The 20,436-nt window shown below is 42.0% G+C and overlaps 1 protein-coding gene across 16 annotated transcripts in view; it reads left to right on the top strand.

Annotated features, from left to right (window-relative positions):
- The window catches only part of MAGI1 (membrane associated guanylate kinase, WW and PDZ domain containing 1), a 632,114-nt gene that overhangs the window by 499,477 nt on the left and 112,201 nt on the right, over positions 1 to 20,436 (top strand). For all 16 annotated transcript variants that reach the window (XM_081794968.1, XM_060633706.3, XM_081794967.1 and 13 more), the window contains exons 3-4: positions 3,609 to 3,728; positions 18,459 to 18,665. In XM_081794968.1, coding sequence (XP_081651094.1) covers positions 3,609 to 3,728; positions 18,459 to 18,665 — 327 coding nt within the window. The remainder of the gene's footprint in view (positions 1 to 3,608; positions 3,729 to 18,458; positions 18,666 to 20,436) is intronic.

The following is a 20,436-nucleotide window of genomic DNA, read 5'->3' as shown; positions in this document are numbered from 1 at the left end:
TTTCTAAAAATTCCAAGGTTTTAGTGTTCAACCCAAACCTCTTGCCTTCCTTTTCTACACACGCCACACACTCTCCCTGGATGATCTCTGTCTCTTACCTTCAAATGCCAGTGGTTTGCTGATCACTCCCGATTTTGTGTCCCCGTCCCCACTCTGATCTCCAGACTTACCTGGTCAGCTGTCCACAGCCCTCCGCATCTACGTGTGTAATCAGCATCTCAAACTTGACCTGCCCACGAGTGAACTCTTAATGTTTTTTCCCCTAGGAACCACTGCCTCCCCTGTCTTCTTAATCTCTGTAAAGGGCACCAGGCCATTTGCCTATTTTGCCCAGGTCAAAGAATGGGATGTCAGTCTTTATCCTTCTCTTGTTCTTACACACTCCCTCCACTCCATCAACAAGTTCTGTCTTCGAAATACAGATCTAGTGTGGCTTGGTGAGTTTAACCTGTCTATCCTGTGGACTGTATCACAGCTATTTGTAATATTCACCACGGATGATAGAAATCTGATTGCTATGCACTACTCCCCACCCTGCGATTCTTGTCCATGCCCTGATTTTCTCTCACGTGGACCCTGTAATAGCCCCCTCACTGGTTTCATTGCTTCTGTTCTTGCCCACCTCCTCCTACTCCTCTGCCCAAAGCCTGTTCTCTGTCAAGCTTCATGATCTTCTTAAAATGAATCAGAGCACCACCCTGCTGAAAACCTTCCAGTGGCTTCCCATCTTCCTTAGGATAAAATATGAAGTGTCTGCTGTGGCTTCCCTAAGGTGTCCCCTTGCTTTTATTTCTAACCTCCTTTCCATTATTCTGTCACAATTACTCTGCCCTTCCCCTAACATACAGAGCCTATTCCTGCATCCAAGTTCTTGGCCTCCCCACCACTCCCCTACTTTCCCATCACTTTGTCATGGCTCTCATTTTAGGTGGCCGCTCCTTAGCCTGCTTTTTCCTAATCCCCACCTAAAATAACTTCCCCGCCCCCTACCCTGCTTCCTTCTTCAAGATACTTTAAAAATTTTTTTTCTTAATGTTTATTCTTTTTGGGGAGAGAGAGAGAGAGATAGCATGAGCGAGGGATGGGGAGAGAGAGAGGGAGACACAGAATCTGAAGCAGGCTCCAGGCTCTGAGCTGTCAGCACAGAGCCCTGAGGCAGGGCCTGAACTCATGAACCACAAGATCATGACCTGAGCCGAAGTCAGCCGCTTAACCATCTGAACCACCCAGGCACTCCTCTTCCAAGATACTTGTAAATCCTTTATCAAAAAAAAATAAATAAATAAAAAATTAAAAAAATAAAAAAAAATCCTTTACCTTACATTGCTCTGAGACACGTTCATCTATGTTTCCTATGGACGAATTGTTTCCACCTGTAATTATATGCTATATTCACATATGCATTTTTTCTTCTTTCATAGTAAAATGTAAATTCCATTAGGTCAGGGGCTTTGTCTTATTCACCAGCGTTTCCTCAGTGCCTGAACTGGTGCTTGCTTTAATTGGGACCTCTGTAAATATTTGAACTATAGCATTCTGTCAACTCATTTCATTCTGACAATGCTATAAACTATAATATGTGCTGACAGTTATTGAGCTAAGCCTTCTGAAAGGTTTACTTCATTCAGTGCACACAACAAACCTATAGCATAGGTACCACTGTTATCCCTAGTTCACAGATGAGGAAACTAAGTAATAACATAAGCTAAGGAACATGCCCAGGACCACAGGTTGTTGGAAGGAGTGGCAAGCCTTGAACTTATCATTCCCACCGCAGACACCAACTCATCAACAGTATATGGTATTCTTTATGGTTCTGGAGTACCTGCTCTGTGCCTGATATTGGAGATTGCAATTTAAAGCTTGTAGTCTACCTAAAGGGACTTGTATCATCTGCCAGGGGAGCCAGAAATGGGAAATTAGGAGATGGTACAAGTGTAGACTTCTGGGGGCGCCTGGATGGCTCAGTCGGTTAAGCGTCCGACTTCGGCTCAGGTCATGATCTCAAAGTCTAGAGTTCGAGTCCCACGTCAGGCTGTGTGCTGACAGATCAGAGCCTGGAGTCTGCTTCATATTCTGTATCTCCCTCTCTCTCTGCCGCCCCCCGCCCCCCCACTCACACTCTGTCTCTCTCTCTCCTTCAAAAAATAAGTAAACAGTAAAAAAAGATCAAGAGTAGACTTCTGGACACAAGAAGGCTTCTTTACCAGAAAGCTTTAGTATGTGGGACCTGATAAGCAAACGTGTGCAATACAACCATACTGTGGACACTGTGCAACTCTTTAAAACATTCAGATTTCAGATATTGGAAAAATCAGGCTCATTTAAAATGTACTTACCCCGAGTTAAATACGCAGCAAGTGTTGAGGTGTGTGGGGGTTTTTTGTTTTGTTTTTTGTTTCGTTTTTGACTTGAAAGGATTCTGGATAGCCACCGTAGGTGTATGGACATGATCATTCACCTAGGCAAGTGATCATAGAACATTAGAGCCACAAGGTACAAACAGTTGGTTATTGTTTTAAAGTTTCCAGGATTAGGGGGAAATCCTTGCATACTAAGTTCCTAGGAATCAAGAAGAATCCCTGCTCATTATGTAGGAAACATTGACCTTAAAGCATCACAGCTAATGGTGCCTTGCAAAATAAGTTATGTAGATGCTTCACCTAACTTGAATGTAAGAGCAGAAATCATGTGTTCGGCTCTCTTTTGGTCATTCCTAATATTTAACATTAGTTCCTAGTACACACTGTGTAACGGCTTCTTGGTTGGTTTTCTTCTTTGGTTTGTATGTAGACCACATTCCTTCCTCATTCCTTCCACACTTTTTGTTGAGATTAGGCTAAAATGATAGGTCTGGAGCCTAGCACCTGAGCTGGGTGACTTAAATACTCCAGAGGCTCTGTATGACTCATTAGAAGAATTGTTATGTTCATTAGTCACTGAGCGAATGACCATATTAATTCAAGAGGAGGATTTCCTAGTAAATTCAGTGTCCCTTCTTTCCAGTCAGAACTTAGGGGTGGCCTCTTTTCGTCAAACATATTAATTACACAGAGAGCAGCAGCATTTTAAACCCTGGGAGATCTCCATCCACCGATCTTGGGTAATTGCGTTTCTCTAGTGATATGTTGATGCAGTGGGTGTCATTTTCTTCAAACGGCTTATTACATTGGAACTTGCTGGATGTACCTCGGAACATAAGAATTGTGAGGCCTGTGGTAAACACATAAACCCCTTAGGCTCTGAGCTTAAGGTGGATAACTTTTTAGTATTTACTGGAGTCCCAAAAGCTGCTGGTTGTGAATATTGTCCGTGTAAAATCCAGTCTGCCTTTTTCATTCAGTGCATTTTAAGAAATGGTAAAACTCACCCCAGGCTACCCAGCTGTGCTTGGTTTGCTCTTTCTCCCGCCTGAAGGTCGCCAGCACGAGAGGGTGGAAGTGGGGATGCTGTGCTGTTAGAACGAAGGTGCCTTGACCAGGTCCCGGTCAGGGCAGAAAGGTGGACCGTCTCGGGTCCTCCAGCCTACGGAACAGGTTATGTTAATTACACCTAAATGGGGAGCTTCCTGTTTTCGTTGACTGATGGTGTCCCTTGCATTTATGCAGGCACAACCCGGTCTCCGAGAGAAGGAGAAGTGCCTGGCGTGGACTATAACTTTCTGACTGTGAAGGAGTTCTTGGACCTCGAGCAGAGTGGGACCCTTCTGGAAGTCGGCACCTATGAAGGTGAGCATGTCTACGCAACAGTGGTGAGGATGCCTCTGTCCTGGGCGCTTTGGAGGATCGGGGCCATTCAGGCATAAGTGTTTTGTGAATAGAGGAGTCTCATCAGCTACAGGAGATTGCAGCTCACCTTAATGTGATTGATGAAATAAGGTGTATGGAATAAGGCTTTGTGGAGCTCTTCAAAAATAGTTTTGGGGACTTTTCTTCTCCAAGAGTTTTCTCCTTTATTAATTTATTAATTTATTAATTTAAATGTGTGTATCTGTGTGCGTGCATGCACACGCCTTGTTTTTCAGTATAAGTATGCATGGTATTAGAAGGGCGCCTGGGTGGCTCAGGCGGTTAAGCATCTGACTTTGGCTCAGGTCGTGATCTCACAGTTTGTGGGTTCAAGCCCCATTTCATGCTCTGTGCTGACAGCTCAGAGCCTGGAGCCTGCTTCGGATTCCGTGTCTCACTCTCTGCCCCTCCCCTGCTCACGCTCTGTCTCTCAAAAATAAGTAAAAATATTTTTAAAACATTTTTTTTAAAAAAGAAGAGGGCAAAGAGTCATGGTCAGTCACAAAATGTGACCTTATAGGTACTGTTTTAAACTTGAAAATGGAATGTCATGTTTTACCGCTAATTGATTTTTAATGCATTTTTTGAATAGATAATACATGTATATGGTTCATGAAACAAAATATTTCAAAGTATTAAATAAGTAATCTCTCTCCTAAACCTATCTTTATTTGCCTAATTTTACATTCTTCTTTCTCAATATTACATGCAATGCCATTAGTTTTTGATCACCCTTCTGAAACTTCTTTATGTAAATACAAGGATACATGTGCATGTGTGTATATAAACAAATGTGTTTTGTGCATGTGTTTTTATGTCTCCCCTATTTTACACAAAAGGTAGTGTGCAATACATGCTGTTTGGTACCTTGGTCTTTTATTTAATAGGATGTCTGATCAGTTTTTGCAATGCAGTAAGAAAGCATTCGTTATATATTTTAAATGGCTGTATAATCTCATTGTATCAGCATGGCCATGATTTATTTAACTAGTTCCCTATGGATAAATACTTTTAATGTTTCAAAACACTACCTGCATTAAATAACATGGATATAAATCATTTCACACAAGTGCAAATATGTCTATAGGATGAGATCCCACAAATGGTGTAGCAAGGTCAAAGCCAAATGTGGGGAAAAAATTCAATGTATGTTTTCTGGAAACATTATTGTAGCTTGATTGTTCTTTTGAGTGTAACTATTTGAGACTGAAGAGCATAATATGATACTATTAACTAGGTCAGATTATATTAACTTGGTCAAATTATTATGGTAGGTCTTAGTCATTTTAAAATTTGGATTTGTTAGGTGATCACAGGGGCATTTTCAAGAGTAGACTTAAAAACAAAGGGTACAAAGACTGTTATTTTATTAGGGATATTGTAGCTTTGATGTAATAATAACCCCTGTTCCAGTCAGTGGGTAAGAATTAAGTACGGGTCACGGATCTTATATATGCTGATTATGGTTTGATATTCTTTGGAGGGGGGAAGGGCAGAGCATTATCTCTGTACCTACTGCCCATTTCCAAATTGTGAATATACATTAGTCTGTGTTTAGATGTTAATCAATTCCTGATTGTGAATTCAGAAATATTTCCCTTGAGTATTGGTAATTATCAATTGTCTTAGTTTCCTGGAAGTGTTGGGATATGATTGGTGGTTAGGAGACTGGAAGGGAATCTGAGAAAGGGTGATTCACTAAGGCCTAGGAGTGAGGTGAGGGAAGAGGGGGGCGGTACTAAGTGGATGTACCAGGAGCCTCTTCAAGGTTGTCTTGCAAATGTGAATGTAGTTGAAAATTCCAGTGGCCCAGACCAGAACAAGTGTGAATCCCCTTTCATTAGCGGAAAGTGAATTGTCCTTATTTGAAATCGGTTATTATGCCCGTCTGGGGAGCTTGAATCCCCTCATCTAAAAAATACCCATTTGCATTTTTGGAAAGGTTAAGGGTGGGAATCATGCAATCCCAAAGAGTATGTGTTGGGTTGAAAAAGAAAAGCATGTGGCATAGACAACCACCTGTCTGGGAAACAAGGAAGCTAACCTTTTTTTATTGAGTTGTTTATATTACAGGTGATATACAGGTGGAGTCCATCGGTTTTCTCATTTCATTTTTATCACTTTGACAGAGTAGCTGTTATCACCGAATATTTAGATGGGAATGCTAAGACCAAGTAGCAGTTAGGAACATTTTCAAGGTTCAGAGCTGATGTTAGAATACTGGAGCCCGGAACCAAACCCAGCTCAGTTTGACTTTCAGATCTCACACTCTCTTTCCTGAAAACCCTAAGAAAAGAATAGCCTGGCTATAACTAAAAAATCGTAGAAATAACTCATCCATACCTTAACCTAACTTCATGCTGGGTAGCAATAGGGAAGCATTTTTCAGAGAGCGTCTGATCATCTCATATAAAACCATCTTTCTGTGAATGTTGGTTGCTCTGTTGTTTTGGAGTTGAAATTTCTTACGCCCAGCATTAATCCATTCCATTTTTCAGCCTTTTGACTGTTCGGTGTGTGTCAGCCTTTGACCTTTTAGCTGTATAATTTTCCTACCATATGAGACAGCTCATACTTTTTTGGAACCAACTGAAGTGTATTATGTTGACTCTTATAAGCTAGAAGCAAAGTGGAATTTTTATTAAATGCCAAATACTGTCAAAGGCATAGAGCTGGCCGGATCTTTGGAGAACTTCCTCTGTCTTTACCTCCCTTGGACCAGCCCGATAGCAGCTGTCTGTTGGTCGCTAACTAGCGCTCGGGCTGGGCTGCAGCCCCGCCTGAGATTGAATCTCAGCCCCTCTGCTGTGGAGCTGTGTGCCCTCCGGCAAGTTGCTTAATGCTCCGTGTCTCCATTTTCCCTTCGGTAAAATGAGGATAATAATAGTGCTTCCTCATAGGTAGGATTAAATGAGACAATAATTGGAAAGGGCTGAGCACAGTGTCTGACACATGTAAGCTCTCAATCAGCGTTAGCTCTTATATTTACACACACGACTGGTCTGAAATTGCCACCCTGGTGGATTCCCTCCCCCTTCTGCTAGTCAGTAAACCAGCGCATTTGCCAGTAAAACATCTTTATTTACTTCCCAGGTATTCACCGTCTTTTTGTCTTCTCAGATTGTTTTCCTCTTGGCGTGTCCTGGTTCCAGAGAGAAAAGTCTAGTATAACAACACAAAATACTCCTTTTTTAAGAAAGCTTATTTGTTTTTTTAAGTGATCCCACCCAACATGGGGCTCAGACTCAGGACCCTGAGACAAAGAGTTGCATGCTCCTACAACTGACCCAGCCAGGTGCCCCCATAGAACACTCTTCAGGGCAACACACTTTGATCATTTTAAGTAAAAGTAATACATGTACATGATGGAATACTTAATATAGTGAAGAACATAAACATACTCCAGTCCAAGTTGCTTCTCTTCTTCCCCATGGAGATCCACTGTTAAAGAATTTAGTGTAGAGATTTAGAAAAGGTAGACACAAAGAGCTTGTAGATAGTACCCTTGTTTATTTCTCTCTTCTTGCCCTTCCCAGTCCACAGTTCTTGGGAATCTTTCTACATTGCCCGATAGACTTCTGCCTCCTTCTTTTAAAATGCTACACAGTATCCCAGTGTATGCTGACCAGTCCCCTGCAGGTGGACATTTAGGATGTTACCCCCACTCCCCATTATGGTTTGGAAGCATGGTTGCCATGAGCTCTCCTGAACAAGTATCTCAATACACTGTTCTGAGCGTAACTCTACAGTAAGTTTCTGGCCACGCAATTTTGAAGCAAGTCCTTCTAGGCATGCACAGTGCACTTCACCAAGTATTTATTGAGCATTTGCTTTGCATCAGATGTTGTTCCATGGCATCAAGTGTGATATGCAGGATGGAAAACCACAGCAGCTGTGCCTTGGAAGATGCTTATGCTTTTTAGTGATTTGTTTTTGCCAGTACTTGTCCAGCAGGTACTGTGTGCTGAGTACTCGTAAGTGGGTTATATGCCACCAACTCACTTCATTACCCACCAATCATAAGAGGTAGGCACCCATTTTCATTCCCCATTTTCCAGAAGAGGAGTATGAGACCCAGAGAGGCCAGTTATCTTTTCTAAGTTCACATGGTCAGCCAGGAATAGAGCTGGGATCCAAACCCAGGCGGCCTGGCTCCAGGGTCCATACTCTGCCCCTTAGTCTTAAGAGGCAAATTAAACAATTTCGAGAGAAGTGGTGCATGTTCTGAGAAGGGAACTCTAGGCTTCTCCAGAAACATACAGCAGGGGCACTGCATCTAATTTCATATCAGAGTAGACCCCCTTGAGGAAGTGGCAGTTGGCCAGGGGACCTCATGGGTTCAAGTGAGAGACTCGGGGACGTTGTTTCAGTTTGGGAATTAGCCCCGGCTTCAAGGCCTGAATCCAGAGAGAGCAAGTAGGACGAACCGAGAGAATGTCAGAAAGTTGGTCCTGGAGAAGGAGGGGCAAGGAACCATCTCCTGCTTCCTTTAGAACCAATGCAATCCAACAAATATTCCTTCAGTGATGGAAATGTTCAGTATTCTCAGCTGTCCAACATGGCCGCCACTAACTGCATGTGGTTATTGTGACTGAAAAACTGAATTTTAAATTGAGTTTAGTTTCAAGTAAGTGGTCACGTGTATCTGGTGTCTGCCATGCTGTGTAGTACAGCTCTAGAACGAAAGCTTCTTCAGGGAAGGACGAGGACCTATTCCAGAAGACCCTTCCCTTCTCATTCAGCTGATTTCATTTTATTTATTTTTTGTTGTTGTTATATCTGTTTTGTAACATTTATTCACTTTTGAGAGACCAAGATTGAGCAGGGGAGGGGCAGAGAGAGAGGGAGATACAGAATCCGAAGCAGGCTCCAGGTTCTGAGCTCTCAGCCCAGAGCTCGACGTGGGGCTTGAATTCACAAACTATGAGATCTTGACTTGAGCCCAAGTCAGATGCTCACCTACTGAGCCACCCAGGCACCCCTCATTCAGCTGACTTCAGAGAGCTAAGCACGTGTTTCAAAGTTAAGCTCCCTTTAAAAAAGGATAATTTTGAATCCTCCCAAAGAGGATGTTACTACAGAGCAGTGGTGATCTTCTTTTGTGGATATATTCAGTGGCGTGTGAAATGGCAGACAAGTAGAGTGAAGCACTAAGACCTCAGGGCCTGGTAACTGTCAGCACAGTCCTTGATGTCCAGTATTTCTTTGGGACTTGGAGTTGCAGGGTTGTAGGATTTTAAAGCTGGAAATGCAGTAGAGTCATTTCTTCAGAAGATAGAACTGAGATCTAGAGAGAGACCGGTCTAAGACACTACAGGGCGTTGGGACAAAGCCTGGACAAAGCCTATCCCCCAAGTCATGTCACAGGCAGGACTGGGATGCCAGTATTTCCTATGTCGGCTCCCTGGAAATAGATCCCTCTTTTGTAGACTGTACTGCTAGTTTGTTTATTCAGTTGTTTACTCGTTAAAAATAAAATGCTGAACAAAACCAGATATGATCATTGTCCTCATAGGTCTCAGAGTGCACAAGGCACATTATTTATATAATCAAGGGAAGAAATCTACGGTTGTGAGTGTTCTAGGGTCAATAAAGAAGGCTATAGGTTGGGGAGATTTGATCTCTATGGAGTTGGGAAAAGTTGCGCCCGTAGAAGTAATAATTGAAGTAAGTTCTAAGGGTTGAGCTGGAGTTAGGTTGCTAGACTTAACCAATGAAAATATAGAACATCCAGTCTTGCATTTCATCTGGCAACCCTAGTTGGAGTTAGGTTTGGACTGTGTTGGTGTCGGTAGTGGTGGTAATGATGAGTTGACTGAATCTTGAGTTTTATGTGATTAAAAAGCTGGCCTTGGTAGTGCATCAGTTATCATAAGAAGGAGGCAGAAGGTGCAGGTGACAATAGTCCTCCTGGCATGATCCCTGGTTGCTGCCTTGTATGACTGGATAGATGCTGGTACGTCTGCCGAGATAAGAAACTTTGGAAAAGGCCAGGTTTGGTGATGGGGCTAGGGGCCGCATGATGAAACTTTCCATGTCCCACCAGCTCTGATGCTGAGAATAGTGTTTACACCAACAGAGTGGAGGCCTCTCCTACCTCTATAAGGAACCTAACCATTGTCCCTCACAAAGCACAGAAGTTCTTAGTGGAGCTCATGAATTGATCTCTGCTTTGCAATTTGAGCCAACTCCTTATTCTGTCATGAGATAGATGCGACATCAAGACAAAGAACACAGGAATAAATGTGTCTCTCCTCTCTGGCTCATCTTCCTAATTGTAGCACCGAAGTAATGTATGTGATATGGTGCTGGAAATAAATCAGCTGTACCATCTCCCTTTGCCTGGCTTTTCTTTCTTGTTATTTTTTCTTGTTGACATTTTCACTCAGCAAGACAGGTTGCTGCCTCGGCGAGCCCTTGGGACTTCTCTAGGAGAGAGTTTACAAGGGATGAACTATTCAGTGGGGTGGTTCCAAACATGCCTGTTTTACAAATGCCTCTGGGTAGAAGAGGCTGATTATACACTTTGAGCCTTGCAAAGGTTCTCCCTCAGCATGGAGGTGCAGTGCCAGAGTGACATTTCAAATTGGAGTTGTGGGTTGCATATTTCTGCATGTTAATTAGGAAGAGGGATGTCAGCATTCAGTCATGTGATTGTTTTGCTTCCTAGAAGGTCTACAAAAAAGCAGCTGCCAAGGGTTTACTTTTTGGGGACACAGAGATAAAGCAGGGGTGAACAGAGTTCTTGTTTGTCATTGAGGAGAACGAGACCGTCTGGAGTCCTGTTCTTTGGCAGGCCTTGGAAGCCGTCTGTTAGGATAAGCTCTGTTGGCAGACTCCAGCGTGGAATGTTCTCTGTTGATAATGAAAGTAACCAAAGGGAATCTGTGCTGCAATTGGCTGCTCCTCTGCATGTGGAGATGAAGAGGCTCGTGCCAGGGTGGTTTTGCTGAATTCCCTGCTTAGAGATCCCCAGAGATTCCCGGAGTTGGGAGCATAGACGCTGGGGACAGACAAATGTGTGTGTAAATGCCACTCATCAGTTACACACTGTGTCAATCTCATCTTCAACTGAAAATGGGAATATTGATGGCATTTTTTTTCCCATAGGATTATTAATAAAGATGAGAGTAAGTAAACGTATGGGTGGTGACAAGATAGGTGCACAATAAAGGTAAATTTTGGTTAGTGTTCTTTAAATATACGTTTTGGTAACAGTCTACCCTCTTCTACACTTTAGGGCTTCTATCAGCTCACAACATTGGGTGCAATTTAAGACTGCTAGGGTTCATTGCATGCTAACATTGTTCCAGGCACAATGGTGAGTACTTGGTACACGTTACCTAATTTGATCTTCACAAAAAAACCTGTTAGAACTGTTGTTATCTTTCTACCATGAGAACTGAGGCTGGAAAGAGAGAGGTCCCTTACGTTGCTCAGGGTCACAAAGCTATTAGATTACCCTCTCTGGTCTTAACAGTCAAAGCCAAATGACAGTGGCAAGAACAAACATCTAATTATAAGACATTGGCTTATCGTTCGGTGCGTGCAAATCCTAGTTTTGTAGGGTGGAGCGGGTAGGAAAGGGAAGAGTAAAAAGAAAGTGATGGGCGTTTTATGAATGATACCATCCCGTGCTGAGCAAGCAAGTGGAAGGTGCAGCGGTGGGGATCTGAGGTCACTGAGGTGTATCTGATGGGCCAGGAAGAGACTGCCGTGAGTCATGCTATTAAAAACCAGATCCACAACAGAGGGATGGAGGCCCGTCCCGGGCTGGAATTCAAGTGTGCTGTCTCTACTTGTTGATTTACTCATTCTCAAAGAATTCCTGTTGACCGTATGTGCCTGGTACTGCATTTGGCCTGGCGATGCATTGGTGCATGAAAATAGATGTGGTACCTATCTCATGGCACTTGTGGTATAGAGGTAAGGACACAGAGTGAGGGGCACCCGGGGTGGGGGGCTCAGTCAGTGGGGCATCCGACTTCAGCTCAGGTCATGATCTCGCTGCTCATGGGTTCGAGCCCCGCGACGGGCTCTGTGCTGACAGCTCGGAGCCCGGAGCCTGCTTCGGATTCTCTGTCTCCCTCGCTCTCGTTCCTCCTGTCCCACTCACGCTCTGTCTCTCTCACTCTCAAAAACAAATAAACGTTAAAAATAGTTTTAAATAATAATAAAAAAAGATTATAGCGGGGACACCTTGGTGCCACAGTCACTTAGGTGTCCAACTCTTGATTTCAGCTCAGATCGTGATCTCAGGGTTCATGAGTTCGAGCCCTGCATTGGGCTCCATGCTGACAGTGCAGAGCCTGCTTCAGATCCTCTGTCCCCCTCTCTCTCTTCACCTCCCTTGCTCACTCTTTGTCTCTCATAAATAAATACAAATTAAAAAAAAAAAAACAGGTATTGATTAATTAAAACATCTGATAATTACAACCAAGGCCATTGGGAAGGACAGGTACATGGTTCCCTGAGGACACTTAAGGGTAGCTTTGATCTAGTTGGTGGGGTCAGAGATACAGTCTCTGAGGACAAGTGGGTGGTAATGGCATGACCTTGAGGCCAGACAAAAACAGATACGCTGAATGTCTATGGCCTTATGTGCTATTCGTACATCTCTGCTTTATACATAAAAGAGTAAGGCTTTTTACCCCGCTGTACCCCAAAGAATTAAGCCCGTTTTGTCCCCATGGGTGTGATATTGCCCCGTGAAAATGTGTACTATAGATTCCCAGCCATTGGTAGTCACTACTATCCCGTTCTGCTTATGTTCAAAAGCGTGTCCTGTAGGAAGAGGACGGACAAGTGTCTTCCTGTCCCCACCCCACCCCCATATGGAATTTTAAACTGGGGAACAAAGAACTTAAATGCTATTTACCCTGGACCAGCCAGTGACTCTAAGGCAAGCATTTCTGCTGCTCTTGGCCTCTGCATTCCTCATCTACTGAAGAGGAATGCTATTCTCTGATCTGGTTACCTCTGCTCTCTATGCAAAGGGAGGTTCGGTGTCCCCTGAGTACTTGTTAGAAATTTAGAATCTCGGGCCCCACCCTGATCCATTCAATCAGAAAGAATCTCCACGCAATAGAGTTTTGTTGTTTGCACGGTGTTTAAGGAAACTGATGTGTACCATACAGAACATTTGTGAAGATCATGTTTTAGTTCCGTTTTTACATCTTATTTCTAGTGTCTACCACAGTGCCTGGCCAAAAACAAACAAACAAAGCAACAGGTTCCCAGTCAGGAAATGAATGAATGAATACTAAATTCATACAAAGCGAGAGGGTGTATAGACTTGATTCATTCTGGCTTAAAACTCAGGGTTACGGTCCTCTTTAAATATTTTATCCAGCTCTAAAAATTGATTTGCAGTTCCCATGAATTTTTAAATGCATGTCAGAAAATATTTTTCTTTGACGTGGTCATGGCCAAAGAGTGTGTCTGTTAATTAAGGCCAGCAGTGGCTTCCTCTCCTGTCTTCCCTTGCCCTCTCCTCCCTCCGCAGTCACCATCTCTGTTAAGTTTATTGTAAAGCCAGTTCCGAAAATAGCAGCAGAGACACATGCGTTCCCACTCGGGAGGGAGCCTGGCCACCTCAGGAAGCACATGTTGGTGTTGGCTAACGTGGAGACTGCAGGAGAGTCAGGCTCCTGTCTCCTGGAAACTGTGAAGTCTGCCAAGTAATAACCCAAATTAATTTTTTAATCATTTATAATTCTTGAGATGATTTTTATTTAATACCGTTAAGTGATCCGTGTATCCCTCACAGCGAGTCTCTTGTGCATACTCTCTGTAAGTTGGTGCTTCTAACATGGCTAGGTTGGGCCTGACGATGACCGGCATGGCAACTTGATAAGGCAGGGAGTTTGCCAGAAGGGGAGAGTTGTAGGGGAAGTGCCCAGGGACTAGGCAGCTAGATTTGGAGAATGAAGAGGGTGGGTGGAGGCAGTGGAGCCGGTGGTGACTAGCCAGTGGCAAGTGCCCCACCTGCCTTGCCTGTCCTTCTGTGGTAAAGGCACGTGGATTACGGCATAACCCCACCCACCAGAAGTCCAGGGACTGAAACCACATTCATCCAGGGATCACTAACACCCATCTGAGTTATTGAGGCTGTTTTTTTTTTTTTTTTTTTAATTTCTATTTATTTCTTTTGAGAGGGAGAGAGGGACAGAATCCCAAGCAGGCTTCACAGCAGAGCCTGATGCAGGCCTTGAACCCATGAACTGTGAGATCGCGAACCCCAGAGTCAGATGCTTAACCGACTGAGCCACCCAAGTGCCCCAAGGCTGTTTTGAAGTTTTAGGTTTTCTTCCTTCCCTCCTGAGTCCAGGCTACTTTGTGTGACCATACCTTCGCATGGCATCAGCCTTGACTGGGGCCAAGATATTTGTCCAGCAAGAGCAGGGACACACAAGGGTAGAACAACTTGTCTCCAAAAATCCTTAATGCAACAAGTGTACTCCAGGTGACTTGGCTTTGGTCACGTACTTGTCATCAACATTACCTGGAAGAGATGGAATCCAAGGAACCAGAGTTTATATTTGCCAAGCAGCACTTCTCAGTATATCCAGATTTGAATCAGAAACATTCCATTTTTTGCAGCACCTGGCTGGCTCAGTCAGTCAAGCGTGTGACTCTTAATCTCAGGGTTGTAAGTTCAAGCCCCACGTTGGGTATAGGAATTTCTTAAAAATGACAAAATCTTAAAAAAAAAAAAAAAAGAAAAAGAAAGATTCCATTTTTATGTTAGTGACTGATTCAAATTATTTTTTTAATCTATGGGAAAAAACATATCTGTGAAGGAAAGTCGAACCTTATGTAATTAGAAAACCACTAAATACAAGCTTTTTTCTAAAGTTCGTAGTCAACAAGGAAAATAAATGCTGGAGAGATCTGACTAATTACACCATCTCCCATTTATGACCCCTTATAGTTTATAGGGTACCTTCCAGCAAGTTAAATAATTTGACCTTCACGATCATCCTGTGAGGTCGCTAGGCCTGGGGCTGTCATTTATGTCTTAGAGAGGAAGTATTAAACTGAGTGTAAAAAACTTGCCAAGGTTGTTTGGTCTCTGGCGCATTTTGCCTGAGTAAAGGAATAGTACCCAGTTATGTCCCAAGCACTCCAGATACACTGTCTCATTAACCCTTCCAACATGGTGGAATGAGCTCATTTTTTAACAAAAAATTTTGTTTTTACATTTATTTATTTTTGAGAGACAGAGAAACAGAGCACACGGGGGGGGGGGGGGGGGGGGCAGAGAGAGAAGGAGACAGAATCCAAAGCAGGCTCCAGGCTCCGAACTGTCAGCACAGAGCCCGACACGGGGTTCGAACCCACAAACCATGAGATCATGACCTGAGCCAAAGTCGGATGCCCAACCAACTGAGCCACCCAGGCGCCCCAGGAATGAGCTCATTTTAATGATTAGAAACAAACTATCAACACTTAAGTAGTGTTTATTGAGTGTCAGTGTAGTAGCAGACTTTCATGTGGGTTCAAGACTTTTAATGGACCATCTTATTTTATCCTCAACTCAGGTGCTCTAGATACAAACGAGGTATTTTTAGAACTCTAATTTTACAGAAGGGGACGATGAGGGTTTTTTTTTTTGTTTTTGTTTTTGTTTTTTAATGGCTAAACACCTAGGATCACAGAGTCAGTGGTGAAGCAAGGATTTGAAGGCAAAACTGTCTCTTTACCACTTTGGTGGGCCGCATACTTTTCACGCCTATACCTCAGATTAACCTGAATGAGATGACTGACCCGAGACACTTTGTCTTCTATGACGGTAACTGCATGTGGTTCAGCATAATAATAGGTACTTCTTTTGTGTCCAGTATTAATTTTCAGAAACAGGAAACAACTGTGAATAAATGGATTATTTGGGGAGTTTATCGTTGCTTTGAAATCTGCTATTCACTTAATTTAAGAAAGACTCTGCACTTGAAAACTTGGGAAAATCCACACCTATTTGTCAAATTTAGGTAGAACTTTTCTTTTCCCAACATTTATTTTTGTCATTAATTGAAAATGTCTAAGTTTTCATTGATTTTTTTTTTTTTAATGACAACAGCTTCCTGAATGTTGATTTGGTTTCATGACACTGGAAATGAATGATCATGTTTGTAAAATTATAATTATAAAATTATGAATAAAGGGACCCATCCCTTGGTCACATCTTTGAGTGGAAGAGTCTTATATAGACTTTGGTCTTTAACTTCTAACTCAAACATGAACATGATGCTTAGTGTAATAGTGATCAGAAGGAATTAGAATTAAATTCAGCAGACCTTTGTCTCTATTTTTTGTTCCCTGTGAAGACAATCTTTTAAATCGTGAGCTGTTTTACTTACCTGCCTCATTAATAGGCTTCAGATTGTGAAAAAGTCAGCACTGTGGTCTCCTTTCAACTTCAGCAAAAGGGTGGGAGGTCCTTAGATGTAACCTCTGTAGAAATGCAGAAGAGGCCTTGGTTCATACGTGTGCTTCACCCTTGCCCACGTGTTAGCGGTTATATTCAGTTTCTGTACCTTTAACTTGGACACCTGACAAGTTTTTTTGAAGAAATTGATACTATCATCTTCTGTGAAAGAACTATAATGATTCAGTTGAGTACAAGCCTCCAGAATGTGCTTTTTAGGTTTCTCTCTGGAAGGATACCAGAGAGATACCCACTAGTCTCCTGCACCTTTTAACTTGTGTGTTGAGAATTCCCTGCTGACACCCAGTCTTACACCACTGTCAAAGAAAGTGGGTGTGTATATTCGTAAGTGTCGTGGTTCAAAAAGGACTTTAAAGAAATAATATTAATAAACAAGGAATTTTAATTATAAAATAAGGCTCAATGGAAGCCACTTCTTGACCATCTGTGTGTCTCGTGCAGAAGAGCATGTTACTGTCTCCTTTTGCTTTTGTGCATTTGTAGTAAAATGTGTATTTTATGTAATTATGTATGGAAGTTAGGCAGCTGGCTGAGTCCTTGGGAAGAAACAGTGTATACAGGGTTTGTTATTATTTATAAATTCTACTTTATGAAGCATGGAATTACAAACATTGCCTAGGATTTATTGAAAGATTCAGTATAATTTATCTTCCTGGCCTTCCTGTAAAAGACGTGAGACGGTGAATGGATTAGTGGCATTCTAATGCTAACCTTTTTTTTTTTTTTATCATGTAGTCACTGCGTATTATTGATTAGAAGCTGCATTTTTCAAACTTCGGCTATTCGTGAATCACCTTTATGATTTTGTCTACATCTGAACATAATATCTATTACTTGTTTGAAATATTCTTTACAATAACTTATTTTTAATTTAAGTTTTCAAAAGGAATCATTGCCACTACTATTATTTATTCGGTTAATTAATTTTTATTAGATATAGCTATCTTTTTTTTTTTTTTTTTGAGTTTATGTATTTTGAGAGAGGGAGAGAGAAAGAATCCAAAGCAGGCTCCACATTGTTAGTGCAGAGCCTGATGTGGGGCTTGAACCCACAAACCGTGAAATCATGACCTGAGCTGAAACTAAGTGTGAGATGCTTAACCAGCTGAGCCACCCAGGCACCCCTATAGCTAGCTGCCTTTTTAAAATTAAAGTCAGTTTTATTTATTTATTTATTTTTTAAACATTTATTTATTTTTGAGACAGAGAGAGACAGAGCATGAACAGTGGAGGGTCAGAGAGAGAGGGAGACACAGAATCTGAAACAGGCTCCAGGCTCTGAGCTGTCAGCAGAGCCAGACGCGGGGCTCGAACTCACAGACCGAGAGATCATGACCTGAGCTGAAGTCGGCCACTTAACCGACTGAGCCACCCAGGCGCCCCTAAAGTCAGTTTTAAAAAGTATTGCTTTTTCGCTTAATTTTAAAAGTCACCTTTATATTACTACTATAACTTAGGAGCTAGACTTTTTTTTTAGTCCACATTAAAAATATACACACGTATTAAAATTAAAAAATGTAAAAATCCATCCAGATACTGCTCAAAATCACTGAGCCAAACATTGGGGAAAAGTGGCTAAACGTGAAATGGACAGTTACTAAGAGTGGCCATCGTGCCTTCATTGACACAGTTTTCTCTTAGAACTTGGCAAGGGTTCACTCCCACCCCACATGACCCTGAGAGTCAAGTCTGCCATTCAGTTAAAGAGGTGCCACGTGGTATTCACTGTCCTCCTTTTTAAATAATGCCCTGGTTCCCTCTTAAGGAGTCTCCTTATTAAGGGAAAGTGACCTTGACTTTGTAGGCCTGTAAGGGTGCTGGCAATAATGAATTTTTTATTTTCTGTGAGGCTAGGTCTAAATTGGATTCAGCATAATGCTGGTGCATGTATGTAAAAAGGTGACCAACTGAATTTCAAATGCACTGAGGATGAAGTTCTGCTATTCAGTACAGCCGCCTTTGTTTTTAGCCCTAGTAGTAGCTACTTTGCAACTAAACAATGCAGCTTTCCTCCTGGCTTCTGAAATCACCAACCATGTCTAGCTGGGGAGGAACGACTTCTTTCGTAACCTATTCCAGAAATGAAATACAGTTTGTTCTGGCTTTCTATTTAAAAAAAAAAAAAATGTTTTTTTTAATGTGCTGAGAGATTTGGATGTGAAGTCTTGAAAAAAACAAAGTATTCTTTCTAAAACATGCAAATGTGTCTCTCCATCACCTAGGAAACTATTATGGGACACCCAAACCTCCTAGCCAGCCAGTCAGTGGGAAAGTGATCACGACGGATGCCTTGCAAAGCCTTCAGTCTGGCTCCAAGCAGTCGACCCCAAAGCGAACCAAGTCCTACAATGATATGCAAAATGCTGGCATAGTCCACACGGAGAATGAGGAGGAGGATGACGTTCCTGAAATGAACAGTAGCTTTACAGGTAAAGACCAGATGACCTTCCCCCTCGATGGACTCGGGGGAAGAGGCGGTGGGAGGCGTTTGTAGACAGTGATGAGAAGGTGTCTGTTCTCAGGAAGAATTCAGAAGGGCTGACAAAATTCTGTCTCTGATCATGCAAGGTGTGGAGAAGAGGTGACTTTTCCTTGGTCTATTTTTCATGCTTCTTTGCAAGACCATGTTAACATCACCCAAATATCTTAAAGGGGCTAGAATGAAATGTCTGTAGAAGGGAATCTAGAATATTCAGCATTATTTCCTTCTCTTCAAAACGATAGGTCTTAAGAATATTTGTATTTTGTTCATTTATTTCTTGGCCATGACACTATTCCATAATTACGACTGATTGCTTATAAAGACAAATAAGATAATTTGTTTACCGGTTTAATATTCATTGATGCTGATAGAAGGCTAATAGCAACCTTTTCTCTCATACTTTGCAAGTACAGATTCCAGTGGAACTCTATAATGTATTCAGTTAGCTTATGCCAATTTTTCTGTCCGCCCCCAAATGGAGAAACATGGAAAGCTAATAAATACTCATTTCTGTCTTGCATATGCATTCTATATTATATAACATATATTACTCATTGCGTTGTACATTTATATGTACATTCAAGGCTACGTACCCCCAAGCTTAGATACGTTGTATTTTATGAGGGGATCTTCAAGGACAAGGCCTCTAGGTAAGACTAGACTGGTTGGGTAGCACCCACTTCCTGGGAGCACCATTCACAGAGGCTATGGTGTTTATTTCTCGGGTTAGTGTAGTGACCAAGAATGGATCACAAATGTTTTTCACTTTATGGAGGTTTGACTTTATACAGTAACTCAGGATGGAGCACCTGCACAAGACGTGAGTCACTCCTGTTTATAATATTGTGACTTTGAAGAACACCTTGTTTCTTCTGTTCTTTCTGTACTTAAAAAGTAATTTCTTCGATATTTTAGAGTATAGCTATGGAGCAGTTATCTATCTGCAGCATATGAGGTGTTTCTCTCTCTTGGTGACCTTTCTTGACATCATCACACTACAGTCCTTACTTGAGTAGACTCCTTCCCAATAATGGGGAAATTAGTTAAGCTCCCTATTTTCCTTCTCGTGTTAGCAAATCTAATAGAATATTTAAGAAAATGTGTTTGTTCAATGCTTTCTACAGCCTATATAGGCCTCTTTGACATTTTCTTTTTTTTTATTGATTTGTTTTATTTTTTATTTTTTTTTTTAATTTACATCCAAATTAGTTAGCATATAGTGCAACAGTGATTTCCCAGGAATAGATTCCTTAGTGCCCCTTACCCATTTAGCCCATCCCCCACCCACAACCCCTCCAGTAACCCTCTGTTTGTTCTCCATATTTGTGAGTCTCTTCTGCTTTGTCCCCCTCCCTGTTTTTATATTATTTTTGTTTCCCTTCCCTTATGTTCATCTGTCTTGTCTTTTAAAGTCCTCATATGAGTGAAGTCATATGAATTTTGTCTTTCTCTGACTAATTTCACTTAGCGTAGTACCCTCCAGTTCCATCCATGTAGGTGCAAATGGCAAGATTTCATTCTTTTTGATTGCCGAGTAATACTCCATTGTATGTATACACCACATCTTCTTTATCCATTCACCCATCGATGGACATTTGGGCTCTTTCCATACTTTGGCTATTGTTGATAGTGCTGCTGTAAACATGGGGGTGCGTGTGTCCCTTTGAAACAGCACACCTGTATCCCTTGGATAAATACCTAGTAGTGCCATTGCTGGG

This window comes from Panthera onca, chromosome A2 (genome assembly GCF_046562875.1).
Source record: "Panthera onca isolate mPanOnc1 chromosome A2, mPanOnc1 haplotype 2, whole genome shotgun sequence".
NCBI classification, from domain to species: Eukaryota; Metazoa; Chordata; class Mammalia; order Carnivora; family Felidae; genus Panthera; species Panthera onca.
The sequence above is the reverse complement of the archived record's forward strand: the minus strand, read 5'-3'. Positions and strand labels throughout refer to the sequence as shown.